The sequence below is a fragment of the Chaetodon trifascialis genome, chromosome 6 (genome assembly GCF_039877785.1).
Source record: "Chaetodon trifascialis isolate fChaTrf1 chromosome 6, fChaTrf1.hap1, whole genome shotgun sequence".
Taxonomy (NCBI): Eukaryota; Metazoa; Chordata; class Actinopteri; order Chaetodontiformes; family Chaetodontidae; genus Chaetodon; species Chaetodon trifascialis.
In genome coordinates, this window is record NC_092061.1 from 10,701,575 (window position 1) to 10,717,072 (window position 15,498).

Genomic DNA, 15,498 nt, shown 5'->3' on the forward strand with positions numbered 1-15,498 from the left:
AACATCTCCACGGTGCTGAGTGGGGTCTGTGTTTGGCAGCGAGTGTTTGGGGCACCGCGGTCACAGTCACCTGTGTGTCACAGAGCCTTGACCTGATCTGACCTTTAGTGTGGCAAAGCCATCGTCAGCGGAGCCAGACCTGCCTCACAGCACGCTGTAGCAGAAAGAAGCTAAATCTAAATCCGTTTCATCGTTGCACTTCTGAAGATTGGATTTTCAGATTGCTCGGTGCATTTGGCAGGTGATGTCAGGGTGTGAAAGGTGGTTTGACAGATCAAATGATATAAACACGATTTGCAGGAGCTTGCAACTCAACTAATCCATTTACTGATGCTAACTTGTCAGCTAAGCAGCTTAGCGCTTTAAAAATCTATTCAAAAGCAGATTAGAGGAATCAGAGATTGTCTTGAGTCATCTGAAACATAACATTGTGTTAAATGAAGCAGAATTTGTCAGGTGGTAAATCATTATAGTTTGCTGCAGAGCTGTGTGTGTTTGCACAGACCTGAAATCTGCGGTCCAACAAATTTTCTGGGATCCCTGTAGAACTGAAACTATTTTGACAATCTGCTAATTGTCATTTTTTCAAACAGAAAAGAGTTAACTTTTCCTTGATCCACCCTCTGAACTGCAATGATTTGCTGCTTCGTCTGACTGTAAACTGGATTATCTTTGGGTTTTAGACTGTTCAATGAATGGGAAAGCTGCTCACCTGTAACTCGAAACGGACTAGCTTGACGGGCTTCAGGAAATTGTGACCAACATTTTACAACATTCTCTGATTTTATTGAGAACATAAAAATCGAAGAAGCAATTGTCATTAATCGTTAATGATGTTAGTTGCGGCCTCAGTTCCCAGTGTCAGGGAGATGTCAGCAAATATGAAGTAAAATATTAAATACAGGATTCCAAAACTTGAGGCATGAAATATTCAACCAAAACCATCATCAGTGCATTTCTGTTTCATATTTGTGCAGCTGCGAATCATCGTAATAGAGTGAATGCAAAGCCAAAAAGCCGACTGTCCCCTGTAAGTGCTGCAGGTCTCTTACAGCCGTGAAACAAAAACATGAAAGCCCTTTATATTCTTTTTTTTTTTTGCATGATTGGGTTCATTTTTGGCTTAAAATTTTAAAAAGCTTTTTCCTATAAGAAAATTTAGCTCAAGGCATTTGTCCATCATAGCTTGCTGTCTGTGCAAATAGATTTTCTGCAACATTACTGTGAATCTTCAAAGCGCAAACTACTGAAATACCACAATTCTCTTCAAACTCAGAGCTAATATCCACTCTATCTCTAACTGCTGTGTTTGTCTTTGTTGCGTACTAAAAGAGGTTCAGATCTCATTCACAAAAACAGCACTTTTTTGGTCCCAATTCAAATGCACTGTCAAACATACACTGTGATGGCACTTAGGCTGTGTTTTGAAATGTTTTCAGCATCACAAACGCACCACAGGATCATACTGATTTTGTACTGAAGTGCTAATGAGCAGATCAAACTGAAGCTGTCACAACTGCACAAGCTTCTCTGTGTCTCTGCGCGACAGCTGAAACAATGCGTTGCTTCTCATCTTCACTGAGATACGAGCTGCATATGGAGAGTGGATCAAAACCAGGTTTAAAGTCTCGGCACTCTCACAGCTGTGTGAAGCTCTGTTGAGGCACAATGCAAATTCAGCTAAATGTTAACAACAACAATGCCATCAAACAGACGTTGACCATGTTTGTCGTCTTTTAATTGAGCGTGTTAACATTACATTAATTAGTACTAAACACAAACTACAGCTAAGGATGATGGGGTTGTCATTAGATTTGCAGATATTGGGTCATAAATCAAAGTACTCATGATGGCACTAGACGAAAGGTGAGAGGATGACCAAAGTTATTACCATTTATTCACTAGATATATTTTACTAAAAACCACCAATGTCAACCTGATGGTGGCACTTACGGAAAAGTCAGAGAATGACCAGAGTCAGCACGATTCATCGCCTGGAAACTATGGATGTGCCAAACCATCAAACAGATGCAGCGATACTTCACTGAATGAGTGAAAACTTTGACCTGCAGATGGTGCTACAAGCGAAGTCAGGGGATGAAGGAAGTCATTGGAATTCATCATGAAGGGATCTTGAGGATCTGCAGATAATTTCACTATCTGATGGTTGTTGAGATATTTCAGTCTGGGGCAGAGTGGAGGACCGGCCGACCATCCCTCGAAACACGGCTAAAAACTGATGCTGGCCTCTTTTGATCTGCCGTGGCGGTTATGGTGACGACTTGAGGCTGATGACGTGCCTCTCGACCTCCGTGGCCATATCAGGGATGCTCCTCCTGATGTCCAGCGACAACACGTTCTCCTCGTCCAACGGAGGCTCTAACACATCAAACTGGGAGCGCAGCAGGTCTGCTTTCATGTAATGTCCCCTCCGGGCCACCATCCTCTGGTGAAGGAGATCGTAGTCACCGTGTAGGAAGAGAAAGAAGACATCAGGAGAGGCGGGAGGCAGGACATCTTGGCCTGGACCGGTAGAGGAAGCGAGGGCTTTGGTGCCATAGAGCAGGATCTGCCTGTACAGACGCCTCAGGGCGGAGCACGCCACGAGAGCGTCGGAGCCTGAACACCTTTCTCTGGGATCAGAAGACACACATGAGCACAGAGTCATTGAGAACTGCTGAAATGCACACTGGAATGTCACATGGTTAACAAGAAAAATGTTAAAAACTGTGGGGAGACAAACTAAAGAAACTTAAAGTGAACTCTGGTGACAAACAGCTGAAGAGAAGGAGGAGGTGAAGAGACAAGACGGGACACGGGGATGAGCTGATGGAGAACAAGTAAGTGAATGAGTGTGGAAGAGTTAAGGAAAAGAAGTCTTTGAAGCCACCAGACGTTTTAAGAAAGAGATGGCATACTTCTCAGCTCTCCCCCACCTCTTCTCCGCTCTCTCGCTCACTTCATCTGTCTTTACTTTCCCAAACTCCCTTTCCTCGCTCTCTGGTTTTCATCTCAATTTTCAAAACCATCTTTGATATTTTTGATCTTTTTTTCCCACAATTTCACGCCTGCGTATCCACACCTCGCTGCTCTGCTCCCTCTCACTCTCTAAACCCATCTTCTCCTCCATGTCTGTCATTACCAAAGTATGCAGTGTTTTCAGTGCATGTGCATAAATGGTTTGTTTATTCTTACCTCTCGATGACTTCATGTAGTTTGAGAAGCCAAGGCAATCTGTCCTGAAGAGACAAACAACAACTGGATATACTTTTGTTGTAAACAGCACGTTGTAGACTTATTTAATCATCGTTGACAGCAGCTGTTAATCTTATTAAGAACTGTCTTTCAGCGTGTGTCCCCTTGCTGAATGTTAGTCCAATATTCTCTCTGTTTTAGCTGCTTTTGGTCTCTACCAACTCCTGAGGGAAATATCTGACTCTTTTGATGCTAAATGCTCCACTATGTTCACAAGAACTGTGCTTGTCTGCCGTTTGGTGCTGAGCAGGTAGTGTACAGTCGGTTTTCACTAAAAACAGCTGCCGGCTGTGGCTGAAAACGATGCTGAGAGCAGAGTGACTCTGAACAGTAACGCTCGAAAGGCTGGCTGGCTCGAAAGTCACTGTAAAGCTCAGTAAAGTGGGGAGCCGCAGATTCAGGTGATAAATCACTGTAGGTACAAACGACCCCGTCCACATTGTCATTTGATACTCCGTTATCGGAAAAATATTGATTGTAGTTGCTTGAATTGAGAAAAAGAAATCTTGTTTTTCACTTGATTTCAGACGTTTACTGCTTTAAGCATTTTGGCTGCCTGGAGAAGCAAAAGAGGGCACTATGACCAGACGCAGCTTTGGTGAATTCAATCAAATGCACTCCTAATTTCAGCATATCATCGACCATCAGAGGGACAAGCTGCAGGGTGAGCTGAGCCTGCAGCGGTGAAGCCAGACTGCATCATCACACTAAAGGCTGTTTCAGAAATTCACCAAAAATATTCCCCTCTCCTCTAAAAATACTGCATTCAGGTAAGGAAGTCATACCTGAAAAAAAAAAAAAAAGTTAAAAAATGAAGCAGCTGCAGCAGGCACAGTGCAGCAGAAGCTGTTTATGGTGGATCTGATTATTCCAAGTCAGAACTCACACTGCCAATATTTTCTTTTTAATGGACTTAACTCAAAGAACCAATCAGGGAATCAAACAGAGCTCAGACGGCAGACATGGCAGCGCAAGTGCATCTTTGATTACACTGCAATCAGAAATAGAATCCAGTCCTAATTTGGTTACAACTGATCTGGAGTCACGTTTTCTTCCTCACTGCAGGGCCTTTCATCTGAAGAGCTGAGGGGAATCACATTCTCTCATGTCCCATTCGGTTATGCCAACCTCAACCTGCCAACTCTAATACTGGCATGAAAGACACATTTTTTTGCCACAGCCTGACAGTAATCCCAAATGTACATTTCTGCTTCACCTCATCATTCATTTTCAAACTGCCAAATGTTGAGTATTTTTAAAGTATGCCAAAGCATTGGACAGAGCAGGTCCCCGGGTAATTCTCAAAGCGAGTGGGAGGTTATCATCAGCCACCAAACGCCGCTACCAGCAAACTGCTGCCAAACGTTGGCAGAGGTTGCTCTGCCTGCAAGCGTGTAAACTCAATTTTGGCAGGTAGCCAGTCAATTGTTTGGAGGTCTCCCTTTATTTTGAAAGTCAGCATGGACAGGGAAAAGATAGATGTCGAACAAACAGAAAATAAATCCCTCGACTGCACTTTAGGACCGTGGGCTGTGATGAAAAGCTCTGTTTCCCTCCCCCTGCCCTCACTGTCTGCTCCACTGACGCTTCCTCCAGCAGACACCTGTTGAGATACTGTGGCTGCAAGTCTGAGACAATGATTGACTCATGACAGAAGAGAAATGGCTCAGTCCATAAATGAGTGCCATTCAACTTGAGCTGACGAGACGCACGCACGCACGCATGCACGCACGCACGCACGCGCACACCTGGTCTGACCTGGTCTGTGAGTGGTTCACCATGAGCCATCTTCTCAATGTTCTCCTGTGGGTGGAAGCCATCCCCTTCATGCAGCGGCCAGCCCAGCTGATGAGTGGATACAAGTGAGTGTTTAGTCATACCATGTATGGACACATGATGCAGGTGTGTGTGTGTGTGTGTGTGTGTGTGTGTGTGTGTGTGTGTGTGTGTGTGTGTGTGTGTGTGTGTGCGCGCGCACGCATGTCTATCTGTCTGTCTGTCTGTCTGTCTGTCTGTCTGTCTGTCTGTCTGTCTGTCTGTCAATTACCTTTTCTGATAGGAAGGCTCCTAAAGTGCTTCTGCATAAGAAAAGACATAAGAGAATTGATGTAGTGAGATAATTAAAGTTAAAAACATGTTTACTGTCACAGATGCTGGAGTTTATTCATCGAAATGACTAATCAATTAGTGAAAATTAATCAGCAACTACATTGATGATCAAAGAACTATTTGAAATATTTTTCAAGTGAAATATAAAACATGACCCAGTTCCAGCTTCTTAATCAGGAGCACTTTCTGCTTTCCTGTGTCTGATACTACAGTAAATTGAATATCTTTGTTTTTTGGAATTTTGGCAGACAAAACAAGGAGTTTGAGCCTTGGGCTTTAGGAAAGCGCGATTACCATTTGTTTATTTTCTGGTATTATATCGCCAAAATAATTCAAAGGTCAACTGAGAAAGAAATTGGCTGGTTAACGGATAATGAAAGAGTTGTTAGCTGCAGCTCTGCAGTTGTATTCTGGTGTTAATGCACCTCCTTTACAGGACTGGCTTATTGTTGTGATGTAAGCCAATTATGTAGAGACATAGTTAATAAAGTAGCACGTAGTGATCACTGATGTACGCAAATCTAAATTATTTTCTCCGAAGCAATTAAACACCATATATTCCACTCAATGTGCCTCTCATGTGTCTCCCTGTCAGCCTGTTGTAAATAAACATTAACAGACAGTATACGTACTTTCCAGAGCCTGAGACTCCCATTATGATGTAGATCATCCTGTCTGTGGGATCTAAAGGGATCCTGTCCTGAAATGGATCAAAGAAGATGAAGACAAATGCCTTTACAGCTGATGCCATACACTCGTCTGCATGCCCAACAAATCGTACATATACAAACACCTTAAAAATATAACGATGTATAACGATGCGCTCATGTAACCTACCGTTATAATGAACCAGTGGAGTTGCCGTAGCTGCTGGGATCTTAACTCGCTAATAATGACGGAAACTGCACAGGTGTAACCTACCAATGAACAGGTGTTACTAGTTCTGATATGTAAACATCTTTTAACGTTTTCGGCGGCTGAGAAAAGACACAACTGTCATTAACAGGAAAGAAGCGGAACCACGTGAAAAAATAAGTGTCACATGCTCGAATGAGGCGATAATATTCCATGAGAGCAACACCGTACTTTCATAACTTCAGCCGTAGCCATTGTTTGTCTGCGGGAGTACGTGATGACGCAAGACGCACGTCGGTTCAAGACGCGTTTAAAGGGACAGCGCGCTGTTCAGTAACGTTCAAATGACGTTTCTGCTAAATTGACGTCATTATTGACGAAAATATAACGATCTGCCAGTTCAGATGAGTTATGTCCGAAGCTGCTTCTGATCACAGGTTCGATCTCCGTGTGAAATGACGTATAATAATGTGTTATATTTCCCAAAGTATCAGATTTTTACACAAATGTTCATGTCGATGCGCAACTTAACGGTAATGCAATTAAGATTTCTCAAACACCTTATGTGCAGCTGGGAGTCTGTATATTTAACCATGATTATCTAATCAGTAGGCTAAAAAATAATTAGTTCAGAGAACCCTCGAAACTGAGCACATAACTTGAGTGAATGGTTTTTTTTTTTTTGGTTTTTTTTTCTGAATTATGAAAACATGAAGTAATTGTAGAAGAACTATATTTAAAATTGCACAGGGCGGGTGATTTGCATGTGGCACCACACGCGTGGGATCAAAAATTGCAACGGGAAGGTTCGTGTTTAAATTTGGAAAGAAAAGAGGTGAGCAGAGAGAGAGAGAGAGAGAGAGAGAGAGAGAGAGAGAGAGAGAGAGAGAGAGAGAGAGAGAGAGGGAAAAAGCCATCCTCCCTCCTGTAGATCCATCAGTGGGCAGGCAGGAGACGGATGCAAGCTCTCCTCCCTCCCGCTCTGTTGCATCCATCCATCCATCCATCCATCTCTCCATCCACCCATTCATTCCCAAGGGCGTCACAAGGGGTGACAAGACCCGACCGAAAGGCGCATGCATGTATGCGTGTGTACGCGTGAGTCTTCAGTGTATGTGCGTCTGCTGTGCCCGTGGATCCACTGACATGAGGAGCTGAGACAGAACCGTCAGGAGGATGAAAATGCTCCGGTTTCGCAGCCCAAGCATCCGCTCCCTGGACCAGGAGGTCCTCTGCACGATCCGGTTACTGGACGACTCCGAGATCTCATGCAGCATCCAGGTAAACGAAGCCTCATCTACCTCATGCATTATCCTCTGGGTTTATTGCAAATACAACGTGGACGCAGCAAATGCATTTCCTTTAATTATACGCTTGGATTGTAACTGTTCTCGATTTAAGGCTGCAACAACCCCGTGTTGATTGGAATAAGTCCCATCATATCGTCGTTTTTGTACAACAAAGACCATTTTGAACGTGTTGTTCTTGTAGTTTCCACGCTGCTGTGATTTACTGGAGAGGTTGCATGTTTTGCTCTATACTGCCAGCATGAGATGGTTATGTAGTGATGAGATAGAGAGAAAAAGAGAGAGAGAAAAAAAAAAGAAAAGCATGCCCACCAGTCATCCGAGCAAGATGTGACCCACACGGAGGGAAGTTAGGATGAAGTTTGGTTCATAGCAGAGGAGCTGCTGGAGCTCAATGGGTGTGGTGATGATGGTGATGAGGATGATGATGCTGTTTTGGTTATTGATTGAAATCAGTCTGTGAAGCTGTGTGTGTGTGTGTGTGTGTGTGTGTGTGTGTGTGTGTGTGTGTGTGTGTGTGATAGTGTATGTGTGTGTATGTATGTAGGGGGAGAGAGATGGAGACTTCTGTTGTTTGCCTATGGAGGTGATGATACATGTTTCCACTCAGCCGGCTTCAAGTGGCCCACCAGACAGCCAAGAGAGTCACTCCTGCGTAGCAAATCTGAGCGTGTGATTGGAACTATCAGGTTCAAATCAAACAGCCTTTGGAGTCCTAGACAATATGAGAAACCTGAATTGTTTAAAAAGTAACTGCACCCATGAAAATACACTTCCGTTAATCACTTTTCATGTCAAAATGTGGCTTAATGTGCCACCCAGTGAATGAAACAAGCAGGAAGAGCTTTGTAATGTTTGCATGTGCACAAACTGTTGTACTAAAATGTAATCAGGGAAAAAAGTTGCATACTCCGTGAAGACATGGCTTTACAAGATCATGCCATCTGCTGAAAGTCAGCCGGATCAAAAGAGTTGATCTGTGGGTTGTAGCCCGCAGCTTAATATTTGGTGTTTCTGCTTTTGAATGGATTTTGTGCTGCTTCCTTCCCAGATGGGGTGTATATAGCTAATGGATGGGTCAGCTTCTGTCCAAACCATCATCTTAACACTGGAAAACTGACATAAAAGAACTAACACCTGATCACGGGATCCAGTAAATGGATGATAGGCTTTAGCTAATCTCATTTGAATACCGAGACCTTTCTGGGCTGCTTGAACAAAGGAGAATAAAAGTTTCCCCTGTTTACACAAACAAATTAGATCCTGTGTGGCGCCTGGTCCCCTCCAGCTCTGAGCTGCAGCTGCTGCCAGACAGATAAAAGTAAAATCCTGTGAATCTTCCAAATTATGACTCACAGTTATAGAGCACACACAAGTTTCATAGAGGACAGTGCGTAAAAAATATGTGCAATGCCACAGTATAAAAAACACTCTTCCATTAGATTCTATTCGGCATTGCACCAAATCTTTCACAGCAGCACCAGCTTGTTGACAACCCAGTGAGTTGAACAGAGTTGAGAGCGCAGTGAGTGATCGCAGCTCGGAGCAGCACCCCATCTCATCCTGAGCCGCCTTCAGAGGAAGTTGTCAGATGCCTCTGCCGTGTTGCCTGACCCTGAAAGACTGAAAACACTCGCTGCATGTCAAACTAACTGTCTCGCTGGTCTTCTACATGCACGTAATCAATGATTTACAAAACACCACAAAGTGCACAGAGAGAGGAGGAGGGGCAGAGGGAGGTTGTGTCAGCTTCTTTGTGTTGCACAGGCATGTAAACCCGCGTGCTTGTGTCCCTGAGAGCACAAAAGTGTGTTAAACTCTGTGTACATGTCTGAGAACATTAAGGTGTGGCTTTTCAGGTCCGAGATGGTGAAAGTGCGTACGTGCTTTCAGCTGTGTGCCCGTGTATCTGTACACGAGAAGGAAATGGACATTTATATTTCTAGCTAACTGCATTTTCCAGGGCTTTCTTTAATGGCTTTGTGTTCCGGTGCTGAGCTGCTCCTTCCTACATATTTCATGACATCCTGTGCTCCTCATGCTAACAACAGCACTTCTCCTCTTTCCACTGTTCGGAGACTTCCATATCTCACTTTATCTGCTTATTTTCTCTCTCTGCAGTGTCGCTGTCTGTCTTTCTTTTTATTCTGTCCATTCTGCTTCTGCTGTATCAGGATGAGATGACGAAGACAGCGCTAAATTGATTGCCATCTGAAAATTGCTCTCGAATCCAATAGGTTGCTTAACGTGAGTCTGGGATACTTTTATTTCCTTTAACTTTTATTTCCTTTAACTTAACTCTAAGGCATCAGTTCTTGACTTTGCATAAAACACGGGTGCCTTAACCAGCACGATGTTTGGCACGGTATGGGTTATCCTGATGAACTCAAGGCTTAAAAATATCAGTTTTAGGCAATTCTACTTTAAAATGCATGAATATTTTTGACTGGAGTAGTCATTACGGAACATGTCTCATTAGTGCAAGTGCAAAAATAAAAGTTTATTTGCACGCCACCTTCCAACAACAAGGCAATTCAAACTGCTTTGCACAAGGCTTAAAAGGCATTAAGACAAGATATTAAAGAGACACAAGATTGTATAAAAAGATATATTTAAATAGGATATGAAGTCAAAAAAAAAAAAAGTTAAATATATGGATGAACAGTCCCAAATTGAATTCAATGAAAGGCAGAGCAAAGAGAGAAGTTTTGGAGCAGACCTGAAGTTTTCAGGGAGTTTGTGCAGGGCACTTTTTTAATCATTATTATCATTATTTTGACACAATCAGGTGAAAATCACTGCACACCATGCTTTATCCACCACATGTTTTCAGCTATCGTGGCTTAACCAGGGTGGTATCTGAGGCTGTTCCCTTACACACAATTCACTGATCACTCATGTGACTAATAAATTCATAGATACCATTATCAGCATCATTTTCTTCAACAATAGTATATACAAATGCAGAACAATAATACACATTAATGGGTAAAACTGTCAATTTTCAAGCAAGTTCTGCATTCTTTCAGCCCTGTTTTTCTAAGATTTAAAGAAGTGATAGAAAGATAGAATATAGTAATGATCTATTCATGGTAGTTCACATAAACCTTACAGTGAGGTCACGACGAGGGGGGCGGAGGGAACGAAATGTGAGTGGAAAAGTGTGTGTGCATATTGTGTGTCAGGAAGAGCTGGATGTGTTTCCTCCTTCAATAAATACACATTTAGATGGATAGTCTTTTTTTTTTTTTTTTACAGTTTCTAGGTCACAAGACATGACAACAGCCTGCAGCAGAGCATAATTATTTTGAAGATGTTTACTGTGACTCTAAGAATAGCTTGACATATAATAAGGCAGGTAGAGAGAGGGTGTGGGTATGTGGCTGTGTGTGCTCAGGTGTGTGTGTGTGTGTTTGGTATGTGTGTCTACAGCCCAGGGGGTTGAATGTGTGCAGCCTGCTGCTCTCATGTCCACTGGTAATGTTAAGTCAGACCTGCTGCAGGAGAGACACGTCAAGATCAAACCACAGTGACCTCCTCTGCTTTTCAGCTCCTCTCGCCTTTCATCATCCACTCTTTTTCTTCTCGTCCTCCCATCTGTCCCTCCCTCATCTCCTCCAAGCTCCCCCCTTTCACCCCACTTTTTCCCTGCTCCACTTTCGGCTTCATATTTACTCCTCCGACCACCTTTTCTCACTCTCTATTTTCACGTCTCATCTTCTTCCTGCCTCCCTCCTCTCCTTCTGTCTCTCTTTCTGCCTCCTCCTTCTCTGTGACACATCATGTATAATTAAGGGAGATCACTGTTCTTCATGAGGCCAACATCAGTCAGCTGTCAGCGATGCGCTACGCCATGAGTGTGTGTCCGTGTGCACATATACAGTGTGTGTCCGTATGTGTGTGTGTGTGTGTGTGTGTGTGTGTGTGTGTGTGTGTGTCTGTGTGTGTTTGTGTGTGTGTTGGCAGGGTGGGATAGCCACGGCTCACTTGCATGAAAGATTTAAAAGTAGCCACTGAGCCAAAGTTCTGTAATTACAGACATTAATTCAGTATTCGTAACAAGAAACGCCTGCATTGCTCTGCAATCGCTTGTGATAAGTTAAACTTTTGAAAGCTTCAACACCCTGCTAATTGCTCTGTTTCTATTCTTGTGGGAGTCACCTTATCAATACATGACTAGTAGAGTCTATTTAAAGATCCTTGTGGATACTGGTATTGTTTTTCACCACGTCTGCCTTTTACTCTGTCAAGGAAAGGCGTGTGTGTGTGTGGGTGAAGCTGAGGTGGCACTGGCCTCTTATTTACCATTTTGTTGGGTGGTTGGCTTCTGTGCGTGTGTGTGTGTGTGTGTGTGTTAGCGATGCTGAGGCAGTGCAATTGTTTCAGCTGGTAGGCATTCTTTGGAACAGGTTATAAATAGCATCAGTTTTCTATTCTTATCCCACTCGCCGGCGCCTCTTTGATGCTTCTCTGAAGATGACTAAAGAGAAATAATCCTTTTTCTGACTTGCGCTCACAACTGAGAGGAAGAAGAAAGAAATGAGAAGGATAGTGGAGAGACGGGGATGGAAACATCAAAAGAAAGGGAGATGGTTGATAAGACAAAATATAGGATGACATGGCTGGTCCCATTATGTGAGCTGTGAGGATGACGGCAAAAACTCGACAGGGTGTAGGAAGGAGTAGGAGAGGAAATGAGGTGGAGTGGCTGTGGGAAAAACAGATTAAGCAGATTAAAACATGAAACAGATTTGAAATGAGACTGGCAGACATGGGCAGATTTTGAAAAAGGAAGACATGGTGGAGAAAAAGAGGGAAGAGTAAACCAGGAAAGGGGGAAGTGTGAAACCTGGCCAATTGTTGATAGAGAAAGTAAGAGATGTAAAGACTATGGTGGGTCAGGGGTCACACAAGCAGCTGATTGATATTCACTGTCTTGCTCAAGGACACGTCAGTATCAGATTATCCCTCTGGAGGGTGGACCCTGACTCACTGTCACCATGCTGTGTGATAACCACTGCAAACACATATATCAAATGAGATATTCACATGCAATAAGTGCTAATTTGACAACTATAGGCCACATTTATCAGCTCGCTGTTAAAGTAATGTGTGCATGAATATGTGGTCATTTGTTAGAATGACACTTGAAATCATTGTCATGGGAGTCAGAGGTTTCTGTTTACTCTCCTCATTTTATCATCGTACTGTCTGTTAAAAAAAAAAAAAACTTTGTACACAAGGGCAATAAAAAGAGTGGTATTTTTTGTCATAATGCACACTTAAATTCAGTTTAAGAGAGAGCAGGATGGCACAAAAGACAGACACACTTGAATCTATAAATTATTTGATTTTCTTGGTGGAGTGAAGTCCAACTGAACATCTGGAGCATGTGGCTGGAGACACTGTCCACACTCTGATATTGAGAATTATTAATCAGCTGGTTGAGTTGCCTCTGTCCTGGTTTCTAATGCGATCAAAATGCCCTGAGAAGAACAAGTTTGGCATTTACATTTAGCAAGCACATAATGTTCTCTGTGTTTGTGTGACGCCATCATCATCGTCATTGTATGAGTGTACATATGTGGTGAATAAACCTCTTTTCCTGTAGGATGCAGGCACCATTGCTCATTGCATCATACGGTTAAGACATCAGGAAGATGAAAGAGTCAGCGGCAAGCACACGCAGACAGAGACACGCTATTTGTGCCAAAAAACATGCAAATAAGCCAAAAAACAGACCTCTCACATTAACTCACAGGTTCAAACTCTGTTTTCTTCACACACAGTCTCTCTTCTCTCTGCCGTGGATTGTTTGTTTGTCTGCCGCAAAATTTTGAACATCCTGCGGCATAAAGATAAGACAGCTGCTTCGATGCACCCACCATGTACACACACTCCTAACAGCAGTGTCGCAGCCACAGTCATACCATCATCATCGTCACACTTTCTCTCTCCTGCCTTCCTGTGACTTACTGCTCAGCTGTTCACAGAGTGAAAGTGCTGAAGCTCCATTATAATGAAAACTGGTTCTGCTCCATATATTGATAATTTATGGCTCTACCACTAAGCTTATTAGGCTGTGTGGCCAGCCATGAACGCGGGTGCACATGACATGTTTTATGTCATGTGTGTTAATTTGTGCATGCCTTTGTCCCCATATAGATGTGTATGTCAGCATCTCTGCACCATTGCAGGTGATGATAAGGTAATTGGTTTGTCTTCTTCCACGCTGGGACAAGGTCACAGCCACTGCTATGAGTGCTGCTCACATGGATGTGAAGGATTATAGGTTTTATATATAAATGATTTAAGCAAGAAGATTCAAAGTGGAAGTGCTTTTTCATAAAAAATGATTGAAAGGTTATATGACCATAGATTAGTAGATTCAATTTATACTGACATCCATCCATTTGAAACATGTACATGTACAGTAAATTAAAACAATGATAGTTGTCAATATTTACTGAGGAAATGAACGCTGATCACTTGTCAGTAATGTAAGCAAACATAGTAAATTAGCACTTGTAGCTGCTGCTCTGTGGTACTTGCCTAAAACAAGACTCACAAAGTGCTTCATAATTTAATTCACAGCAAAGAGGAAGGGTAGTACCAGGCACAAGAACAACATAGAGTTAAATTAGAACAAAGAAAACAAAGACTAAGAGTCTTCCTCACAGCTCTGTGAGGCTGTGCTAAATGCTAACATCAGTGTGCTAACATGCTCACATGGACAATGCTGACATGCTGATGTTTAGCAGGTATAATATGTACCTTGTTCATCATCTTAATTTAGTGTCTTAGCATGCTAACATTTACTAATTATCACCAGACACGAAGTACAGCTGAGGCTGATGGTCATGTCGTTAGTGTTGGAGGTATTTTTTGAGACATCTGTGACTCAAAGCCACAAATATGAACCTCATGGTGGCTTCAAGTCAGATCACCAGTCATTAGGATTCATTTTCAGGGGGACATGAATGTCAATGTCCATGTCAGTCCATTCAATCCATACATCCATTTTTTGACATTTGACACTTCTGCTTTTTTCTTTAGACAGTGACAGCTGCACAGAGACAGGAAAGGGCCATGTGGGTGGGGGGATGGGGGTGGGGGGGCATACAGAGCCCAGGCTGCAATCAAATCTGGGCTGCTATATTGAGGATTCAGGATTCAGAGGATACATGGTGCCCCCCCAACAAAGTGTTCAATAATTCTAGGAATATTTACCCTCTTTTTTCTGGCTGTAGTGCACAGATGATGAAGGAAGTCTTTCCATGTGCCAAGTCTGTAGCTTCAGGCAAGAGTCTGTTGCTGCTGGGTCAGTGGTTGGAGAGGTTAAACCCAACTTACTGTTATGCAGCTCACAAGATCAATATTACTCTGGAGCCGTATGGGTTTGATATATGACATTGTGCCTTGTCTCTTCTACACAGTGCTTCTCCATATTTTCTCTTCACATATAAAACAAAGACAGCCTGGATTTACAAATCAAACGTTGACTCATGATAAAATTTATGATGGTGGGAGGCTATTACAGAGGTGGTGTTGAGGTCAAGCACCTCTTTAGGGGATGTTTCTGTCTGTAATATAAGTTGGATGTTTTCCATAATTCAGCACCCCGACTGGAAGTGTCTGATCCTCTGCCTCCCTCGTCCAATCTTGAAGTCAATGAAGCGTCAGAGGATCACTTGTATTTGCGTCCTGACTCTGTAACTTACTTTTAAAGTCTGTTTGATGATATTACTATACCCTACTTTTTCCTCAAGCAGTCTAATCATTAAAATGGTCAAAAACAACCTTTTAAAACCAACCGACCGACTGGTGAGTCATTATAAACTCATGCTGTGCAGCCAAATACTGCACACCCCCAACTTTATTGTGAATTCCAGTAGAGCTCCAAAGTATTTTAGTAAATATTTATGGTTGAATTTTGTAGAAAAATGTACAAAATGATAGACACCTACAATAT

The 15,498-nt window shown here is 42.7% G+C and overlaps 2 protein-coding genes across 8 annotated transcripts in view; one reads left to right on the forward strand and one right to left on the reverse strand.

Moving 5' to 3' along the window:
• Window positions 1-768: 768 nt before the first annotated feature.
• Window positions 769-6,491, reverse strand: LOC139332557 (probable gluconokinase). Its single transcript, XM_070964588.1, has 6 exons — window positions 6,202-6,491; window positions 5,997-6,064; window positions 5,303-5,333; window positions 5,014-5,100; window positions 3,196-3,239; window positions 769-2,633 (listed from the first exon to the last, which is right to left on the reverse strand). Exons 2-6 carry the CDS (start codon window positions 6,032-6,034, stop codon window positions 2,270-2,272), a joined length of 564 nt encoding a protein of 187 aa, XP_070820689.1. The 5' UTR covers window positions 6,035-6,064; window positions 6,202-6,491; the 3' UTR covers window positions 769-2,269.
• A 547-nt stretch (window positions 6,492-7,038) lies between these two features.
• Window positions 7,039-15,498, forward strand: part of frmd3 (FERM domain containing 3) — a 58,630-nt gene continuing 50,170 nt past the window's right edge. For 3 of the 7 annotated variants that reach the window (XM_070964580.1, XM_070964581.1, XM_070964586.1), the window contains exon 1: window positions 7,040-7,500. In XM_070964580.1, the coding sequence (XP_070820681.1) occupies window positions 7,396-7,500 (105 nt within the window). In that variant the 5' untranslated portion in view covers window positions 7,040-7,395. Of the gene's footprint in view, window positions 7,501-15,498 lie in introns of all 7 variants that reach the window. The other 4 variants (XM_070964583.1, XM_070964587.1, XM_070964582.1 and 1 more) reach the window with 3 other exon arrangements.